Genomic DNA, 22,614 nt, shown 5'->3' on the forward strand with positions numbered 1-22,614 from the left:
GGTTTGTCAGCACCATACCTGTGCTCATGGGTTTCACCGAAGTGGTAAACGTCTGAGACCTGCATCACTTCCGGCTTTCCTCCCACATTAAACTGACACGCCGCGATATAACTGGAATACAATTCACTCACTCACAATTTACAGGACACTGTTACATTGCTAAATGAGGCATTAAGCAGCACACAACCAACCATGATTGACGAATTGACGTACAGATTCAAGGGTTGCCGTAACGAGATCGGGTGGTCAGGTTCGCTGACCCGGTTGATACCTGTTATTGTATCCCAGTTGCATAGATCGATGCTCATGATGTCAATTACTGGATTGTCTGGTCTAGAGTCGATTCTTTACAAACTGCTTGAACATTGCCGAGTGCGGCGTTAAACAACAAACATTCTTGTGTTGTTTTCTTGTCAAAAGAACAATGTGTGACCATTGGAGATGGTGTGTTATTGTTGCCATGTGGCATGGATCCCTGCCCCATGCTATCAACTACTAGTTTGCCTGGTCCAGACTGGACCATTTACGGTTCTCTTTGATATGGCTTGAATGTAGTTCATCGTGGCAGTAATCACCATTCTACCATGAATTTGGAATTTACTCGATTCTGATTGGTCAATCAGAGGCTATTAAATCACAATAAACCCCCTCTGATTGAAACAGCTGGTTTGACGTCCGCATCGCCGCGGAAGCTAATATTCATAGAATAGTACTATTTTCAGTCATTGTCGGTAGGCATATTTGAATAATTATATCTACAATTACAGGTTACAAAATGCACAGATGCGGTTACTACAATATTCAAAGGATGTGTGGCAATACATTTCGTGCAGGAAAACACGACAGAAATCAACAAAGGGAATGTATTTACGTTTTGGAGACAACAGAGAGCTTGGAGTTTTGGCGCTTTTCTATATACGACTGTGATGTCATATCTTTTGCGTCACAATGAGCGATATGACGTCATAATGGTGACGCGCGATGCAGGGCGAAAGCTTTGCAATGCTTGCTTTGATTTCTTTAGGGATGCCCATCTCATGTTAGCTTACCAAGTTGCCGTGCTTATATGCTTTCAATGCCTGTCATATGTTCGAATGAAGTATTACGGTGTAAACAAACTGCTTGAGTATATACGGCACCATATTTTGTTCGGTGATTCCGTAATTCAGATTGATAACCCACTCAAAACACTGAATTCAACCCATGCCGCTTCACTCAGTATATTTGCTAACACCAAAGAGTTCGCGTTTTATTTAGTCATGGTAGAATGGAGATTAACATACTGTTTTCAATGTAGAGCTAGGTTACCTGTAGATTTAACCGTGCTAAATTTAACATTTGAAACCTCACGCTCAGCGTTCGGTTCCAAATTCAATTTAGCGGGGTTAAATCTACAGGTAACCTAGCTCTACATTGAAAACACAGTATGTTTATCTCCTAATTCACGGAGGTTTCACTCACTGACTAACTTCTTGGGCTGCTGACAAATAGTTTTGTAAAGATACAGCAGATCACTTTTGTATCCCAATATGAATGCCAAGATACAATACATTGATTTGCAACCTCGGTTTCACGATACATATTCTACTATACATTACAAATTGTAGTGGTTAGTGTGTAGTAGTTGATCAGTTTTTGAACAGTCAGTCAAGTCTGGATTCAGGGTTGTGATTCACTAGCAAAGAGAAAGAATATCAACATGTGAAATAAAAGTACTGCAAAGGGATACAATTCACATCGCACCCATAGTATTGAGATACATATCGCATCGCGACCCCACCATACCGTCACACCTCTACTGACAGAGTCTATTGTCTGTCTGTCTGTCTGCAACAAATGACACCTCTTTGATGACTTAAATGTTGCTTACTCCAGCTGGCCACAAGAACCACTGTAGGGATAAAAGAATATGCAAGTTCAGTACCGATATAAGACAGTATATAAGTCATATCCTGCCTTTACAGATTAATTTGAGGTCTTTGGATGGGGAAACCCATGAGTATGTGCTGACAAGCCAGTGATGATAATCAGGTCGAATCTGAGATTGGAACCAAAGATCATTGTATCCTGGCATGCCTAAGGGAAGCAACTCTGCATAGTTGTAGCATCTTAGATCCAGGGCTGGCAAACCCCCCATGGATGGAAGAACCAGAACCTGTCTGATGTTATTGTAGGTACATGCTCACACCAGCCATCACTGGTTTGTCTGGTTCAGACTTGTTAGGTGCCAACTGATCTCCCCCAGTTCCCTGTGCAGAGTTGTGTCCCTTAGCAATGCCTGACACACATGGTTTGCCCTGATTATGTTTCGAGGTTTGTCAGCACCATACCAAAGTTGAAAACATCTAAGATCCACGCCAATTCAGGATTTCCTCCCACATTAAGTTAAGCCATGATATGACTGGAATATTGTTCAAAACTCAACTCATTCACTCTCTGTTGTTTCAGAACATCAACCAAACTGCTCAAGAGTGAGTATGGTTTTAAGCCGCTTTTAGCAATATTCCAGCAATACCATGGCGGGGGACACAAGAAATGGGCTTCACACCTTGTGCCCATGTGGGGAATCAAACCCAGGTCTTCAGCATGATGAGCGAACACTTTAACCACTAGGCTACCCCACAGCCATTAACTGCTGGAGCCAAGCAGCATGACAATAAGACAGCAGCTGGCGCTGTGCAAAACACTCCACCTACAAACACTCAAAATGGTGTCAGGATACACACCTTGAGATACTACTCATACCGAGTTAAGGACCACCCAATTTGTTCCTATCACTGTTTTATCTGTCATGGCAAAGTTTTACTGTAGTTATACATGTATGAACAAATCGGGTGAACCTTAACTTCTTGTAATGTAAGTAGTATGTGATAGAAATACCATTCAAAGTAGTGATGAACCCAGCTCACATGTTAATATTTTGATTCTTGCCTCATTTTGACCTTGTACAAAAAACACAAATTGTTAAGTGAGCTGAAGAGCTTGTGGGCTCTTCATTTATAAAGACATAGTGACAATAAATATGCTACAGTAAACATACTAATAAAACCATCTCTGGAATATTGCAAGTGGAAAAATGGAATGACTGGAACGGAGCTTGTACACCATTGTACGCATGCATCACTTCACAAATGTTTTGGTACATATAAACCAAACAGGGTGAGAAATCAACGGAATAGTTTTAAGAAAAATAACTTAATCTGAATAATCAAGAATTATTTGCACATACCCCATATACGCAAGTCATAATTAATGTAAACAGATCATACGGAATTATATTAGAAACTAAATATTATACAGAAACACTTGGAAAACGCATTGTGGATGTTTCTTAATAAGTAACATGACTGGAAGGTTATGTCCAGGTATGACATCTGAATGAGGATTCAAACTCAGACAACACTACTGCAATGTTGCATGCCTTCAGGCCTAACTGCCACATACCAATTTGTTGGTTCTCTGTCAGTTCGCTGAAAGTTATTTCCCAAATTCCACCATGCCGTTTCCTAGTTTCCTAATCATCCCTACAATGACTGGTGATTGTGCCTCCTCAGGGTGTTATATCAGCCCTGAATATATACCACAGCTGCTGCAGTCTTATAGTATTGACTTCCACCTAAAGTGGGATGTGATCCTACAGAGCTTTCTGCCATTACCATTTCAGTTGAATCATTACAATATTCTGAAAATAATTCCACCAATACAATTAAGTGAAATATATGACCATATCTTTCTGAAAAACATTTCCTGTAACAGACAAGATAATGAATGACCTTGCTGCAGTGATTGTCACACATATTACCAATAAATAATTAATACCCCAAATGAATCAAATATTACCAAAACTGTCTTAATGTATGATTGGAGGTTTACAGATTTTGAAGTTTGGGTAATAGAATATAATGCCAAGGATTTATTTTCACCAAACACAATGTCGAGAAATGCCAAAAATGATTACTAATTGTTTTGGACGCAAATTACACAAGATATTCCTAACTGCCCCAGTTTGAGGTTGGATTGTCTCGACCAGGTGACAGTGATAGGATGTTTGCTTGTTGTTTAATGCTGCACTCAACAATATTCCAGCTATATGACAGTGGTCTGTAAATAATCAAAACTGGACCAGACAATCCAGTGATTGACATTATGAGCATCGATCCACTCAATTGGTATACAATGACTTGCATCAACCAAGTCAGCGAGCCTGACCACGCAATCCCATTAGTCGCCTTTTACGACAAGCATAGTCACCTTAAGGGCAAGCATGGGTTGATGAAGATCTATTGTACCCCAGATCTTCACGGGTCCAGTGATAGGATGACTGTGTAAATATATATTTATCAAGAAGCTGACAACATCCATTCTATACTTCTGTTTACAGTCATATAGTTTACAACAAGCAAACCCCTCCCAATGTCTATATTACTGAAATAGTAGCACATGTAGTACATGCAATGTTTCTTGTTCCAAGGAACTTAAATATAAGGTCTGCAGTTGCTATGGTAATAACCAATTAATTGACATGCCTGAATTTAATAAAACATCCCCAATCACCATGGCTACATTATAGCATAGAAAAATGTTATAATTGAACATAATTAATGACAAAAATATTTGGTTTTAAGACAAAGACTTCTGAAAAAATGGAAAATGTTACTACTTACTCTGTAGTTTACAACAAGCAAACCCCTCCCAATGTCTATATTACTGAAATAATAGCACATGTAGTACATGCAATGTTTCTTGTTCCAAGAAACTTAAATATAAGGTCTGCAGTTGCTATGATAATAACCAATTATTTGACATGCCTGAAATTTATAAAACATCCCCAATCACCATGGCTACATTATAGCATAGAAAGATGTTATAATTAAACATAATTAATGACAAAAATATTTGGTTTTAAGACAAAGACTTCTGAAAAAATGGAAAATATTACTAGCATACTCTGTTCTCAATTAGTTGCATAGCTACGGACATTAAGCCCACAAATATGATTATTATGAAACCAAAGGATTTTGCAGGACATATCCCTTTACATATATTACATATGGTTCAAATAACCTACAACATAACAGATCTTGCTTCATATCACCATGACAACCTACGACATAACAGATCTTGCTTCATATAACCTACAACATACCCAACAGCTGTTAACAGTAATAATACTGAAGGTAATAAATAAGGGAACATGTTTGATATGATATCCAGAATGTGTTCTGTAAATGATCGGAGGTTATCTGGCAGTGTTGTGACATTTGATACCAACAGTTCACTTCAAGACTTATTTTGTCAATGTGAAGCATTTACATTGAACACAAGTGACTTCCTTCCGCTGTATTGCTGTTCCCTTATTTAATTTGATCAGTATATATGCCATCCTGGTTTAACACCATGTAGATATGAACAATATTAACCATGTTTATCAATTCAACGAGTGATGCATACATGACTATGTAGTGGAAACATCTAATAATCATCAAATTATATCTCATGCTCTCTCATTATTTCAAGGTTTCATATTGGTTCCTTTTCCATGAAATTGTCATCAAAAATGACCAAAAGATATTTTTCAAAATTGGTAACATGGTTCATCCAAAACTGTCACTATGTCCTAAATTTAAAGTCTTCAAAAAGGCTTTCCAAAGACTAAATTAAGTTTTCAAGTACTACTTCGCTGAAAAAAAATAATCAAAATTAATTATGGGCCACTGAAAATGACAGTACTTTTAAGTATAAATGAATAAATTCAGAACAATCATCTGATAAATAAAAAAATAAAAAATAAACATGAAATTCAAGTTCTTTTGATCACAAGACGTTTTAAGGCCTTTTCAAGATCAATGCTGAAATCAAAGTGCTTTTCGACCATTGGTGATGATAAAAAAAAGTTCTACAAAAAGGTGACTAAATCGTCATCTGTACTTAAGAGACATCCACATCCACACGGGCATTATAGTGCACAGCCATCTTCATAGGGACACGTGTCTTGCTGCACCCATCCCTTGAGATTGGAGTACACCTGTGCTGGCTGTTTGACATCATGCAGACGTTCACAGAGGCCGCACCAGTTCATACGTGTCCACCCATTAGGGAGCAGCCTATAATCCTTCTTCCAGGAAAAATAGGAATTATACAGAGATTCATTCCTCGCAACTTTGAGCAGATATTGAGCCAAAGCTTTGACACTTTCAAAGTCATCCACGTTTATGTAGGACCCAGGTGGCACCATTGTTTTGTAGTCAGCTCCGCCTCGTACAACCGGGATCTGATCCCGAATAATTGGTCGCCAGAACTTTTCTGACAAGTAGTCGCGACAATACCCATTCTCAAACGACAAATAGAACTTGTAGTCATCAAACACGTCTTTACAGCTCTTTTTACAATCCAGATTACCACATTTTCCGTATATGTCAATTCCTACATACTGTTGGAGTTCTCGAACAACATCAATTCTATTGCTGCGATCATTACAGTTGCTGCTCACCCACAATGCCATTTTTGCTTTCTTCCTGTGGTAATTTTCTTCCCTAAAATGCAAAATTTTGTCTTGAGGATTTAATGGTACCCATTGCCCATATGGAGAAAAGATGGTGGCGTCTTTACGGTACCAGCTAGTCCAGTTGAATACACCATTGAACTTGCTCAGTGGGAGATATATATAATAGGGAGGCTCAGTGTTATGTAGAATCCAGATCTGATCTGTAGTTCGGGACGAGGGTAGCGGACTGTCAAGATGGTCAGATAAATCTCGGACATTGAAAAGCACAGCGTGACTCGACGTGAGGAGGTGTCTGTTTGTGGTCACTTCGCAGTTGGTCACTGGACAGTCCTGGAAGACGTTGTGGTCAGCATCCCACACGAGTCCTGTGAAGAAGGATGTCCACAGGAGGACAAGCTTCCGGCCGTCACCGGTATGGCCAACAGGGGTGCCTGCGTCGGGGAAGACTGTCACAAAACGAGGATCTTTGGAATTGTGGCTCCATTGTGATGGTGGAACACCAGACTGGTTGCATCTGAACCTTTTGTAAAGTATAGGTGCCAACACTATTCCTGTAATGATGGCCAACAGTGTACAGAACTTCCTCTGTCTTGGTCGAAATGGCCATCTTAGAAACATTTGGTCAGCATAGCAGACTGGTCACCCTGCAAATTCAACACCTGAAACAACCATGTAAATATTAGGGCCAGGATGGGTAACTCAGGTACTCAGGTCAGGTGGATCCACAGGACTACCTGGACCCGTGGTTAGTCACATAATGAGAAAAGTTCACTACCACAATTCCATGATTACCTACAAATTTCTAATGTTCGTACAACTTTCTGAACCTTACTTTCATATGTTTTATGTAAAGATACAGCTTCAGTCAACTTCAGCATATGCATAACCAGATTGTTTTATAGATGTACTTAAATACCTTTTGCCAGGGGGTCCGGTAAAACAATTCCTAATCGCACATTTTGTACCCATCTCTTGAATCTACTGTGGGTGTCCGAGTATGAAGTAAATATGACAATCCCCAACACCTCCCAAAGTCTTTAGTCATTAATGTGGCACTATACAATTTCTTAATCATTGGTGATCTCCTTGATTAATATTTTTATCTTTACAAGACCACATGTACTTCTGGTTTCATGGAATTTCTAAAGCTAATATTTGTAAACAATTATAAAGTAAACTGTTACAATCTAATTTTAGTGGTCTTGAGGTGTGTGCACAAATCCTGCAAACAATTTCATTTTTTTGAAACTGGGTATTTTCAAGTATTTTCAAGAACACTTTGTATTTTGTAAATATTGATCAACTGTACTCACACGTCTATGTAGAGAACTTACTTGATGGGCCTATAAAATACGATTTATCTTTTAACTTTTTTTTCAGTTCAAAGAGAATAAATGATTTCATCACATATCTACCTGCTTTATTTCTCCCATCCCCATGACAACGCGGTAACACAAGAATCACTGAGCAACAGAAAATACAAGCTAGGCCTGCTATAACCTGCTAGTGCTAATAAGTAATATGATCTACTAGTCATATCATCGGCCCAGGTGTTTTATTTCTTTGAAGATCAACATCTACATACAAAAACAGATACTGTGAATACCTCGGTGTTTTCTCTTTCGAAATATCCTGTACAGTAAAAAAGATCCACTCGGAAAGGATTACAGCTATATATCATATCCAGAATCTTTGTCTCCCAAAGCCGCAAAATATAGAAGCATCGGGCACCTTCGTGGAACAAAATTACTGAACTCCTCACAGCGCTCAGCTCGTTTTAACGACTGGTGCAATGGATACAATGCGCATCCGCCCGGATAATTTAGTTCAATATGTCCGTCCTCAGACTAGAGGCCCAGTCGGTAAGAGCCTTTGTTGTGGAGATTTTAAGAGGGGATGTAACTCTGTCCGTGTACGGTTATTTCGCAGATAGATCAAGTTCCCCAACAGAGACGGATCGAGCCATTTGGCGATTCTCATGGAAACGTGATGCATGTAGCTATTGTTTTGTTTTTTTGTTGTTGTTTTGTTGGGGGGAGGGGGTTATTTTGTGTTTTAACTTGTCTAAAGTCTCGTGCGAAAGACGAGATTATAATATAAGTAAAACGACGTGCATAAAATAGAAGCTAGAACTCAAATGTTTATTCAGAACTAAGTGAGTGAGTGAGTTGTGTTTAATTCCGCTTTTAACAGTATTCCAGTTATATCACGGCGTGTCGAGCCCGAAGTGATGCAGTCTCAGACGTTTACCGCTTTTGTGAAACCCACCAGCACGGGTATGGTGCTGACAAACCTAGAAACATAATCGGGGCGAACCGGAATTCAAACCCAATCATAGGTTTCTGGCGTGCCCAAGGGACGCAACTCTGCACAGCGAATTGCTACCACTTAGACGACTGGGCCACCCGTGCTCCCCTATTCAGAACTAATGTGTTGTCATTTTGATATTTAGCTTCCATAATGTCAGTGATGCAAAACAACTCAGATTTAATGTTATTTCGCCGTGACTTCTAATCATAATGAAGTTTCTGTGAATCTGAACTTGAATATGTCCTCTACCGTGTTTAGCTGTCAGTATGGACAAATGCAGTCTGGACCAGGAGGCGCGAGGACGTGCATGCCTCTCTCTTTGTTTTGTTTAACGCCGCACGTGTTAATATTTCAGCTATATGACGGTGGCATGTAAACAATCGAGTCCGGGCAATCCAGTGATGGATCGTGTGATCAACGATCCAAGCCGTTGACGTACGTTGACTCGCATCAACCAAGTCATTGCGCCTAACCAACCGAATCATCCGATTATTTAATCGCCTCTTGCGACCAGCATAGCTTGCTTGAACCTTTCTAACCCGGAACCCCAACGCGTGTATGCAGGGCTGCCGCTGCTTTCCTGAGTATGTGCTAGCATCTTTTTAAGTGTAAGGGCGCCCCACGTTTCCAAACGGTTGTATCCCCGAATGCCTGGGTATAGGTTCCATACCCTGATTCGCGTGGGGCCTGTTTTTCATACAGGAATGGAATGCGGCAACTCCGTTGACCAATCTATGCACCTGGTGACTGCTCCGCCAATGACAACATTGCAAGGAAACATACATTACATAAAAACATATATTGTTTAACCATGCCACATTATGATTACGTGTACGTCGTACCGTGCGCTAGCGACCACTCGATGCTGTCTCTTAAACCATACCTACTATCTTGTCAAAATATTCACCAGCGAATGTATTAAATAAGCTGAAAATACATAAGACGTGTCTCTCAAGCCTCAAGTACATGTCCCGGGCACCTGTCACGTCGAATAATAGCTTTGTGTGTACTTGGATTGAGCCCTACATCAGCTGCTCGTGTCTGGGAAAGAGTGTTACTACTGTTTGGGGTCAACTATCTTGCAGGGAATATAATTTGTTTGTTTGTTTGTGTGTTTGTTTAACGCCGCATTCAGCAATATTCCAGTTATATGACGGCGGTCTGTAAGTAATCGAGTCTGGACCAGACAATCCAGTGATTTACATCATGAGCATCGTTCCACGCAATTGGGACACAATGACATGCATCAACCAAGTCAGCGAGCCTGAACACCCGACCCCGTTAGTCGCCTCTTACGACAAGCATAGTCGCCTTTTACGGCTAGCATGGGTTGCCGAAGACCTATTCTCTCAATCTTGTCAGTGTTGAATGCTATACTGACAAGCTACTTCCCCCCATCCCTCCCACCCCCCACCCCACCCCACCCCCACCCCTAATGTCTGGAATGATATGTAGGTCCATGGAACTTGGACATACAAATGTGAGACAATCTCTGACAAACGATTTATTAAATCTCCTATCTTTAATATGTTGAAACTTGTACATAAATATGAGCTCTGATATCAGTTGAATAAGTACATTGAATACACCGTTATGCCCATGAAATCTACATGAATAATTACCGTAAATGAAAGAGTGAAACGGCACAGCCTCTTGTCATTACATGGGCACATGTCCGTCAGTGAAGATTTAAGCAGATAATTAACAGTTAGATCAAATAATATTAACATTATCTGGCAACTCCCATTGTGTTATCCTCATTCAAATAGAGCTGTATCAACAATTGTCAAGGTTAAAGTAAAATAAAGTCTGTCGAGTGTGTGTGGGGGAAAGCAGCAAATTATGTTGCTAAACATATTCTTATGTCATGTGACATTAAATGTACGAGACAAATTTATTCTTTAAGGGTACACGTATGTGACATTATTGTTGGTTGGTTGTTTGGTTGGTTTGTTGTTTAACGCCGCACTCAGCAATATTCCAGTTATATGACTGCTTTCTGTAAATAATCGAGTCTGGACCAGACAATCCAGTGATTGACAGCATGAGCATCAATCTACGCAATTGGGTTCGATGATATTCATCAACCAAGTCAGCGAGTCTGACCACCCGATCCCGATAGTCGCCTTTTACGACAAGCATGGGTTGCTGAAGACCTATTCTAACCCGGATCTTCACGGGTTGTGATATTATTGATGTCAACGACTTTGTAAATATATGGACAAGTGATGACGACGTTGTATTGTCCTTTTTGCATGAAGGACATATTGATCATCTTCCCTTCAATATGGGGAAGAAATGTACGTTATTACTCCAACAGTATCTCTACAAATGGAGATATCTTTTCTTACTACATTATGTTTTGTGACTACTGTACATGTGCATTTTTTTCTGAGTTGTTTTTTACGAAGTTAACATACCTAAAATTGTAGTCTTCAGTATGGGGGAACTAAATACAATCAATCCTGGACACCAGACAAGGGGGAACAATTCCTCTTCAAAACAATTTATGTCCAGTATGGACCAGAAACTTAAGTTTCTGCCAAAACAAATTGTCTTCCCTTCTCAAATACTCCTTCCTGTTCAACGCTTTCTTTGCGGCCTCAGACCTTACATTATCAACGTCGATGTTGTTGTAAATAATCATGATGATGTTGGATTCGTGGTCTTTGTGTTTGTGTCGTGCCTGGTCATATTCAAAAGATGTCCAGTTGAGAGCGTTGAAGTATGTGTCAGATACGATGGATATAAACCGCTTGCTTCTGTCAATATAACTCAGTATTTCCTCTGCCTGTGAAACTCCAACGTCAAAATCCCGTAACGGACAGCAGATTCGAAAGCCTTGATTATTATTTTCCAAATTTTCCAAAAGGACATTTTTAACCCAAAGTACAATGTCCATATTGTCGTTATCAAACGACAAGTAACCATGGTAGTCCATCTCCGCTTCGTCATCTTCATACTTGCCAACAGGTTGGACTTTTCTTCCTCTTATTAAATACATCACAAATGGAAGCTTTTTCTTTCCCCAAACTCTGCATGCTACAGCAGCGAGTATTACCATGGCAACGGTGATGGTAACGCCTACTGTTACGGGAACCACTATAACAGTGACACAGTCAATGCGGTCCTTCATGGCAGATAGTCTGATAGGCGATCCATCCTTGTAGCATACTGATCGCTGATTGGCTGGATCGTTACTCGTGACGTCTATCCAATCAGAAACCCATGTTAAATCACAAGAGCAGTCGAGTATGTTTCCTTCCAAATGAACATTACTGAATCGCACAACTTGTAACTCTTTCGGTAGCGTCATCAGCTGGTTTGAAGCAAGATTAAGCATAGCTATATTTCCCATGACTTGAACAGCTCCCCCTTCTATAACAAACAATCTATTATTGGACAAATCCAGGTATGTTACACGTGATAGGTATGATCTAAACTCAAGCTTTGAAATATAATTCCAACTTAAGTTTAAATACAATGGCCCCGAGGGCATCTGGTCTGGAAATGAGATAAGAGTGGAACACACGACGCTTGTATATTTGTACGCTGGTACACTCTGGCAATGGCAGGAAGTGGGACAGCCTTCAATAACAGGACATACCAACTCAGTAATTGGCACGTCCAGTGCATTCTGGCCACTGAGTCTCTTCGGGGTTGCACATTTGAATGATAACTGGTCACGTATTGCTTTTGACAGCATAAATGTGTCTGAATGCAGTAGATGTCTGAATTCATACAGCATGCAGTCGCATCGCCATGGATTGTTTTGGAGAAGAAACCCCATTGCTCCAAACTTCATCGTGGTGACTGTATCTGGATCAGCATTAAAGTGGTAGACATCTTTCACAGCGTCTAGGATCCACCCCGAGAAGTTATTGAAGGTGAGATCAACCCGATTATTCAGACCTAGTTTTGACGTCCTAAATATGTCCACAATGGTGAGGTTTGGGGCGTTCCGGAAGATGCTGATGTCGTTGTGACTAAAGTTAAATGTCGAAATTTGATTATTTTTTGTGAAAGGCCAAGGTTCAAAGTAGGTCAGTTTGTTGTAAGATAAATCCACACCTTCGACACAGGTAACATATCCGTCAAAAGCATGTGGGTCTATCCGGTGAATATGATTATGGGATAGATACAAAAACTTTGCGACAATGCCCTTGATCTCTGGCCCATTGATCTCTGCGATTTTGTTGTAGGATAGACGAAGATGGTGGATATTGATAGTTAAGTTTTCAAAAAACCCATCCTTAATTTCTGCAATTCCATTGGATGACAAATCCAAGATATTAATATGTTTATTTATTAAGGATCGAAAGAGTGCAGGTTTGTCCAGAGAACCATTCAGAACTGTGATCAAGGACGAGTTGCAGTACACGTCTTCTGTGTTGCAAGTACAGTTGGTCGGGCAACTCGAGCTGATATCGCTTGAGGTGAAGAAATTACAGGCAAACATAATATGACATGTCAAAGCGAAAATATATACGACGGTGTGGATGATTCTAGCATATCCCATCATTGTTTGAGTGTGCTGAGAGTTTCTTCAAATTGAAAGTGTAATGAAAATGAAAGTTTTACATTCCAATAGAAATAAAAAGTTTGTAAGTGAAGTCAGGGTCAAGGTCAAGGTCCAGGCCGGGTTCTCCACTCAGGTTAAAGGTTGCTGCACGAAGTCATTTTGTGGTATCGTGACCACCGAGAACATCCTACATGCCCGGTACCTCGAACGAGGGAATATGATTGCTTCCATGGTGTTCTGTTCCTTTGTACACTGCTAAATGTCGGGCAAGTTTCTTCCCCTGCAAAACACCAACATCGTATAAGTGAGTGAGTGAGTGAGTATGGTTTTACGCTGCTTTTAGCAATATTCCAGCAGTATCACGGCGGGGGACACCAGAAATGGGCTTACCACATTGTACCCATTTTGGGAATTGAACCAGGGTCTTCGGCGTGACGAGCGAACGCTTTAACCACTAGGCTACCCGACCGCCCCCAACATCATATAAGAGACGCAGTAAATTTTGGTTGCATTTTTAGATGTGACCAGGTCATTTCCTACCGACATGGTAGGCATTTAAACGCCACACAAGTGCCTTCCTTCTTATTATTTGGTACTGTGTCCCATTGCTCTTATTGTGGGAAATATTCCGCACTCAACAATATTCCAGCTTTATGACGGCGGTCTGTAAACAATCGAGTCTGGACCAGGCAATCCAGTGATTGACATCATGAGCATAGATCCACGCAATTGGGACACAATGACATGCATCAACCAAGTCAGCGAGCCTGAACACCCGACCCCGTTAATCGCCTCTTACGACAAGCATAGTCGCCTTTTACGGCTAGCATGGGTTGCCGAAGACCGATTCTCTCAATCTTGTCAGTGTTGAATGTTATTCCAGCTTTATGACGGCGGTCTGTAAACAATCGAGTCTGGACCAGGCAATCCAGTGATTGACATCGTGATCATCGATCTGGGATACACTTGGGATACGATGTACACACCTGATAGTGTTCAATGTCATTTCAAGAAAATAATCTTCATACAAAAATCTTTGAAGTCACATAAATAAATGTGCCACTGCAAGCTAGTCTGTCGAAATAACAGAGTCACGGTTTACTGTTTGAGTATTTGTTCTTGACAAGTAAGCAGACGCTAGCTGTCAGAAATATAGATTACTTAACGAATCCCGTTCGATACCGTATATTATACAATGGGTGCATTTCAAAACGCATCTAACGAATGGCCGAGTCAGATACGTTTTGAAATAACAACGGTATCAAAAGGGGCGAGTGTAGTTATTTATTTATAACCCACTATACTCAGCACATTATCTAAATTCAACGTCGATAAAAGCCGTTGTTATCACGTTCGTTGAAATACACTCGCGATAAGAACGATATCCAATCGTGAATTGTGATCACGAGTAAAGTTTCAGTTAGTAATAAATATATTTATTTATAACTCGCTTAAACTTTCAAGCATGTACTGATTCTGGTAATGTAACCGTCAACCCCATTTGTCCACCAGCTAAAGTTTTACCCATTGCAATAAACGGAGAGTCAAAGTAAGAGCAGTCAGTCTCACAGTCCCTGGACCATGTTACACCCCCTTCTACTAAGCGATTACTGTAACGTTATAGCTCTAAATGAAGCAAGTCTGCATTTTCCACAGGCTCAGGATCTCCCGTTTCATTACGGATCCTTTTCATTTTAATGGGGTTGTTTGTATCTGATAATGGTGCCTGTGGATTGTTTTTGTCAATTACTAAAGCAAAGTATGCTAAAATGTGGGCCTGTGTTAGAACACCTGCTGGGTTATCTAAATACTTGAACTTGTTAAAGTGTAACATAGGTACCCGTCAGGGATGCATTCTTAGCCCACACGTTTTTAATATTCAAAATATACTTGTACATTGTATGGACAAACCGTATTTATTACTAAAGACTGTCTAGAAATATATGCACTTATGCATGCTGATGACGTGTCATCTATTGATACACCTTTAAATCTACAAGAGAAGATTTGTGCCCTAGAATATGTTTGCAACACCACAGGTATGAAGGTAAATTTGAAGAAAACTAAAGTTACAGTATTCAAAAGTGGTTAACATCTATGAGCTTATGACAGGTGAAAATGTAATGGTGTATATATTGAAACTGTGTCGTTTTATCTATATTTGGGTACGTTGTTCAAGCCTGAACTTGTTTGGACTAAGGCACAAGCTACTATTGCCGCGCGAGTAACAAGGCCACTATGACACTATACAGATAGAAAGATCAAAAGAAAGTTATACCCTAAAAATATTTATTTAAAATATTTAATGCTATGATTGTGACAATAGTTTGTTACGGTGCAGAATTATAGGGCACCTCATATTGTAAAATTATTGAAGATGTACAGTATAAAACGAACAAATGGTTTCTTAAAACGGGTAAAATAAACAAGGCTATGGATTTGGGAGAGTGTAGTAGAGCCCCTCTCCAACTTGTGTATACGATGGTTACTGATCTTGGATGATCACAGACTGCCTCGTCCATGCTATTCAATGTTTAACTCACTGGACGATTCTGATCGCACCACATGGGCTACTCAATCCCCCATATTAAACATATTTTGTTTAAATTAGGATTTGGATATGTAAGGGTAACGCAAGATGTTGGCAATGTGAAGATATTTATTCATCTCTTTAAACAAAGATTATTTGATAACCTTCAACAGTTCTGTCAGTAGTATATCTGATATATTTTGTAATAAACATTTTGAATCCCAGTTAAATGTAGAAAAATTTAAACTTTTAAACTTTAAGTTTAAACTTCAACTCTGCTTTAAGCAGAGATTTCTATTGGATATGGAAAGTCCAACTTCTAAGAGAAACTTAGTCGATTACTTCATTACCATGCGTAGTTCTTGCAATTAAACACTGTCTGTATTATGGGACTATGCCCTTTTTACTGAATAAACCGTCTGTCGGCCTTTGTGTTTGTTTCTATCAAAATGGAAAGAGAATAAATATATGTATTTATTATATTATATTATTATATTTATACTTAAGAGAATAAATATATGTATTTATTATATTATAGTATTATATTTATACTTAAGAGAATAAATATATGTATTTATTATATTATAGTATTATATTTATACTTAAGAGAATAAATATATGTATTTATTATATTATAGTATTATATTTATACTTAAGAGAATAAATATATGTATTTATTATATTATAGTATTATATTTATACTTAAGAGAATAAATATATGTATTTATTACTCTCTTGTACTTTACACGTTATCCAAATATGAAAGCACGTTTTGATACCGTTCTTATAACGAGTGTATTTCAACGAACGTTGACACAACATCGTTTTTCGACGTTGGATTGAGATACCGGGTTGTTTAATTTGCTGAGTTTAAGCGAGCAATCAATAAATTACTACACTCGCTCCCTTGTCAAGCTCGTAGATACCGTTCTATTTCAAAACGTTCCTAACTTGCCCAAGGGGCGATCTGGTAGCCTAGTGGTTAAATCGTTCGCTCGTCACGTCGATGTTCGATTCCCGACATGGGTACAATATGTGAAGCCCATTTCTGGTGTCCCCCGCCGTGACATTGCTGGAATGTAGCTAAAAGCGACGTAAAACCAACTCACTCACTCATTCTAACTCCCCCGTTCGTTAGATACGTTTAAAAAAAACACTCATTGTAATAAAGACGGTATCTACGGTATTGGTTTAGTAATCAATATGTACACAGCCCCTTACCAGCTGCTCTGCTTACGGCATTCCCAGTGACCTGGAGCCCTACTGACAACGTTCTCAGTCATGTCAGTGTTGGGGCGGTCGGGTAGCCTAGTGGTTAAAGCGTTCGCTCGTCACGCCAAGGACCCGGGTTCGATTCCCGACATGGGTACAATGTGGTAAGCCCATTTCTAGTGTCCCCCCGCCGTGATATTGCTGGAATATTACTAAAAGCGGCGTAAAACCATACTCACTCTCTTCTCACTAATTATCTCATAAAGGTAGCTTACAACACTAGGGAGAGGTGTGTTGGGGAGACTGATACAGTGGCTAATGACTTGGCTTGTCAGGTTCGAATCCTGGTTATGACTAGAATGCTACACGTGACATCATACTCACTCACTCATAAAGGAATGAAACAAACTGCAATATTTAACACTAAATGTTTTACTCTGAGGATCTTAATTATATAATATATGATCTTGTATAGGCATTTGGAAGCTTGAAGAACACGAATACATGGTATTTTGTTCTTGATAACAAGTTCATAAGTCTTTGTAATGACCTTTCAGGCCTACTCCTTGCCCCTTTATCAAGAAGTAGCCCTGAGACTTCGTTACAAAGAATAAAGAAGTTGTTATCCATAACAAGTGTCATGTATTCAGGACGTAATAAGGATATAGTATGTCTCGATGTATTCATATTTTCACGTTATTTCTAAACATACCCTTATTTCAGCCTTGACATTTGTATACAATGTGCCTTGCTCTTACATTTAGTCTCTGAAAGTAAATTATTTTCGTAGAAACAAACAATTTCATTTTTAAAATGAAAAGGAGAATCCGAACCTGTGGAAAATCTAGACTTCGTTTAGAGCTATAACGTAACAGTAAGGGCTGGGTTGAAGGAAGATATTATGCTTCAGAGTGAGTGAGTGAGTTGGGTTTAACGCCGCTTTTAACAATATTCCAGTTATATCGCGGCGTGTCAGCGTAATGTGGGAGGAAAGCCCAAATTTATGCAGGTCTCAGACGTTTACCACTACGGTGAAACCCACGAGCACGGGTATGGTGCTGACAAATCTAGAAACATAATCGGGGCGAACCGGGATTCGAACCCACAATCATAGGTTTCTGGCGTGCCCAAGGGAAGCAACTCTGCACAGCGAATCGCGTCGCCTTAGACGACTGGGCCGCCCGTGCCCCCTATGCTTCAGAGACTGTGAGACAGACTACGTGAAAGTCTGTTTCTTACTATGGGTAAGACTTTGGCTGGCTACATTATCAGAATGAGTGCGTATGAATGAGCGAAATCTCCACCTAGCCAACGCCAATACTACTACTTGATTCCTAGTCACACACAACTTAATGGAGAGACTTAATGTGACCACTATATACTCACGTCCTCCATAAAATACGTATCACCTCGTCGACGGCAGCATGTGTACTGTCGATTGCATGTATCAAAACTGAACAGGGTGTTCAAACACTACCCATGGGTCGGGGCAGGCGAGGCTACCCGGAAGAAGGTTAACACGCAATCTAAGACTCAACACCGGTGTCTAGGAATTAGGTCACGTGATAGTCTGCGACGTCTTGTTTGTTTACTTGAGTATTAGCGCGTGTAAGTATAGCTTCGTGTGAAGTTGAACCGGATACGAAAGCTGCATTCGGATGTGAATTATGTAGGGTAGATTGCAGATACTTTAAACATGCTGCAATATTTCGGTCGTTACTGGATATCTTTCGATGTTTCTTATCGAGGTGTCATAAATATGCATCAGACACGTATCCCCGCCCTTTTTTCTTACAGGTCACATGACAACGAATATATCGTGTTTTGATCCCATCCAGACCTGGCGATAGTGTGTATGTAAACTAGCTATGAGTGTGAGAATTGTCTTGATTTAACAGTTTTTTTAGCTTTGCCAAACGCACAAACGTTTCATCCATTGTAACAGAAAGGAATAGATAAAAAAAAAAGACAAAGCAGTAATGTATTTTATATATCACATTATTCTCCAAACCAAAAATACCATAAAACAGTCCAATAGTGCGTTTAACCCTGCATCTCATAATATTCGAAAAGTACAGGTTAATGTTGAAATGTACCGATAAATGATGAAATGCACCGATTAATGATGAAACGCACCGATTAATGATGGAATGTACCGGTTAATGTTGAAATGTACCGATTAATGATGAAATGCACCGATTAATGATGAAACGCACCGATTAATGATGAAATGTACCGATTAATGGTGAAATGCACCGATTAATGATGAAATGCACCGATTAATGATGAAATGTGCCGATTTATGATGAAATGTGCCGATTAATGATGAAATGTACCGATGATGAAATGTACCGATTAATGATGAAATGTGCCAGTTAATGATGAAATGTACCGATTAATGATGAAAAGCACCGATTAATGATGAAATTTCACATTTACATTTATGAACCCTTGTCAACATTCGATCATATAATGTACAATCCAATCTATACACGATGTCAACATTCAGTCATATAATGTACAATCCAATCTATGCACCCTTGTCAACATTCGATCATATAATGTACAATCCAATCTATGCACCCTTGTCAACATTCGATCATATAATGTACAATCCAATCTATGCACCCTTGTCAACATTCGATCATATAATGTACAATCCAATCTATGCACCCTTGTCAACATTCGATCATATAATGTACAATCCAATCTATGCACGATGTCAACATTCAGTAATATAATGTACAATCCAATCTATGCACGATGTCAACATTCGATCATATAATGTACAATCCAATGAGTCCGAGGGAAATATGAAACTTTGTTGATCCAAACAATTTAACAAGGAATCAGTCTGCCACATGTGAAGGGTGACGAAACATGACACCCAACCTCAGTATTGTGTTCCCCTGAAGATTATATGTTAGAATTTATCTTCAGCAACCCATGCTTGTTGTAAGAGGCGACTAACGGGGTCGGATGGACATGCTCGCTGACATGGTTGCTGCATGTCCTCGTATCCCAATTGTGTAAATCGATGCTTAGATGTCAATCACTCGTTTGTCTGGTCCAGATTCGATTATTAACAGACCACCCTAATATACCTGGAATATTGCTGAGTGCGGCGTTAAACAACACACCAACCAACCAAACATGGTGGTGTTACCATGGCCAAACAGTCTGTTTAATATTTCGGGTATGTAATAGTCTCTGGATCATTTCAATTTAGGTAGGTATCTTTTCAAATATTCAAATATGTCTCTTATGTAGGTAAAAATGGACCAAGCCTCGCGTTTCCCAACTATGGCTTCATCGATCTCTTCCTTGTGAGATGAAGCTTTCGAGCCTTTACAGGGACTCTGGAATTCTTGTGTCAGCCAATCCAAGGCGTCTTTAATGCCTGACCTTGAGAGAATGCTGCATCCTATTATGTTGGCCCCTGGAAACGTACAGTAAACTACATTTATAACGAAGACGCTTACAACGAATTGACGGATATAACGAACAGGATTTTGTCCCGGCCATTTGCTGTCTATTTTATCTAAAAGAATTGATGGATATAACGAACACGCTTATGACGAAATAACGAATATAGCGAACTCTCTTTGTGGTTCCATGTGTACTCTGACGGCGACAATGTTTACGTTAATTATGTTTATTATGAGTGCGGCGTTAAACAACAAACAAACAAAATGATGGAAAAGAAAGAAACCAGTATAGGAATAATTTTATCTGCAACGTACTGTGAGCTTTGAGTATTTCCTGGAAGTCCATTGCCTCGGCAACCTCTGGTGCTGTCAAGGCGGCCGGCAGGTCCTGCTTGTTGGCGAGGACAAGGAAGGGGGTGTTCTTGAGTGCTTCATCCTGAGCGTCAAGTCTCAGTTCGGCCTGGGCCTCCTGTATACGGTCCCGGTCGTTGCTGTCTACCATGAACAGGACGACGTCGATGTGTTTGTAGTTGTGCCGGGGATACTGGGGATGGGGAACAATCATCTCATGAACAGCGGCATGATGCGGCGGGGCGCTGCTCTCCAGCCGTCACATGCTACTACCATTATGCATAACAGTGTCTAGGCCTAACTTGGGAGTGGGGTGATTTGTTTCAAAGCAACGTTGAATAGTATTTCAGCGCATGCGTCAGCTTGATGTCCGATGAATGTCCGACGCGATTAAATCTTAGACGTTTACCGCTTTGGTGAAAACAACAAAAGTAGACTTGATGGCGGCATACCAACAAGCATCATCAGGACACCAAACACACACGGTCTTGGTCAGAATAAGTCATATGCTTGTCTTAAAAGGCGACCACTGTGTCGACGTACAAGTGATGTTTGATTCAATCGTCTTAATACTGAAACTTCCCGAACCTAGCCGTTTTAGTCCGTTACATTTTATATAATTCCAAAGCTTATTTGTGTTGCTGTGTTATTTGAGCAGTTGATCTTAAACCATGTGACATAACTCACCACACGCCTTCTCTGCCCCCCGTCAATCAGTGTCAACTTGATGTTGTTGTAGACTAATGTCTTTTTGGCATCATCTAAAACATAAACCACCGTTATATCTGACATGGCATACAGTCACAGTTCAGGTATCTAACCCGTGAAGATCCAGGCTTGAGTTGTCTTCAGCAACCCGACTCACGGAATCGGATGGTCGGGTGATGCAAGTCATCATATCCCAATAGTGTAGATTGATGCCCATCGATTATTTACAGGCCGCCGCCATAGAGCTGGAATAGTGCTGAGTGGGGCGCAAATCAACAAACCCATTTCGGTATGTATACTACATTAACATCACACATCACGAATTGCTCTACACAGTTAATACATAACGAACGAGGTGCAATATAAATGAACGAAAAAACACGGGTTTTTGTTTTTTGAGTTTATTGGCATACACTGATTAATATTTCTTTCGAGTGAGTGAGTGATTGTGGTTTCACGCCGCTTTTAGCAATATTCCAGCAACATCACGACAGAGGACACCAGAAATGGGCTTCACACATTGTACCCATGTGGGGAATCGAACCTGGGTCTTCGGCATGACGAGCAAACGCCTTAACCACTAGGCTACCCAACCGCCCCATAGTTCTTTCGATGTATCCTTGGACAGTTAAACTGTTTGATGAACCAGTGACCCTAGTGAAATGCAGACTTATAATTTATCATTTAAATACATTGTACCGCAAGGCCCTACTCACAGCGGGTTGGCGGCGTGCCGTGAAGTCGTGATGTTAGCAGGTAACACAGCGTGGATTTCCCTGCATTATCAAGCCCTGAGATATAAGGACACATGTGACTGGATAAAGCGACCCGTGATCACATTAAGTTCGTTTGGTCATTTGTATGGTATTATGATATCTTTATAATATACATGTAATGTGATAATATGTATATGCATTTGTACAAAGGGGTTGTCATTCTGAATTTCCCGTTTGTAGTTTTCCATTTTCTTTCAAGAAACATTAAAAATAGATTAAAACAAGAACCATTACCATTACCATTAATTTTCTGCTTGTTCTGTTCTGCTTTT

The 22,614-nt window shown here is 39.9% G+C and overlaps 3 protein-coding genes across 3 annotated transcripts; all 3 read right to left on the reverse strand.

Moving 5' to 3' along the window:
* Positions 1 to 2,954: 2,954 nt before the first annotated feature.
* LOC139452261 (alpha-(1,3)-fucosyltransferase 7-like) lies at positions 2,955 to 8,268 on the reverse strand. Its single transcript, XM_071233660.1, has 2 exons — positions 8,112 to 8,268; positions 2,955 to 7,164 (listed from the first exon to the last, which is right to left on the reverse strand). Exon 2 carries the CDS (start codon positions 7,121 to 7,123, stop codon positions 5,957 to 5,959), a length of 1,167 nt encoding a protein of 388 aa, XP_071089761.1. The 5' UTR covers positions 7,124 to 7,164; positions 8,112 to 8,268; the 3' UTR covers positions 2,955 to 5,956.
* A 3,044-nt stretch (positions 8,269 to 11,312) lies between these two features.
* On the reverse strand, positions 11,313 to 13,337 carry LOC139452167 (protein toll-like). Its single transcript, XM_071233521.1, has one exon. The coding sequence runs from the start codon at positions 13,335 to 13,337 to the stop codon at positions 11,313 to 11,315; it is 2,025 nt and encodes a 674-aa protein (XP_071089622.1).
* A 6,957-nt stretch (positions 13,338 to 20,294) lies between these two features.
* Positions 20,295 to 22,388, reverse strand: LOC139452264 (uncharacterized; the record flags this gene model as incomplete). The annotated part of the gene is made up of 4 exons (XM_071233664.1): positions 20,295 to 20,518; positions 20,823 to 21,051; positions 21,546 to 21,619; positions 22,283 to 22,388. Coding segments are annotated over 4 exons (633 nt in total), but the record flags the coding sequence as incomplete, so codon positions are not given.
* Between the last annotated feature and the right edge of the window lie 226 nt (positions 22,389 to 22,614).

Source organism: Haliotis cracherodii, unplaced genomic scaffold (assembly GCF_022045235.1).
Source record: "Haliotis cracherodii isolate W230 unplaced genomic scaffold, xgHalCrac1.p SCAF_9, whole genome shotgun sequence".
In the NCBI taxonomy this organism is placed as follows: Eukaryota; Metazoa; Mollusca; class Gastropoda; order Lepetellida; family Haliotidae; genus Haliotis; species Haliotis cracherodii.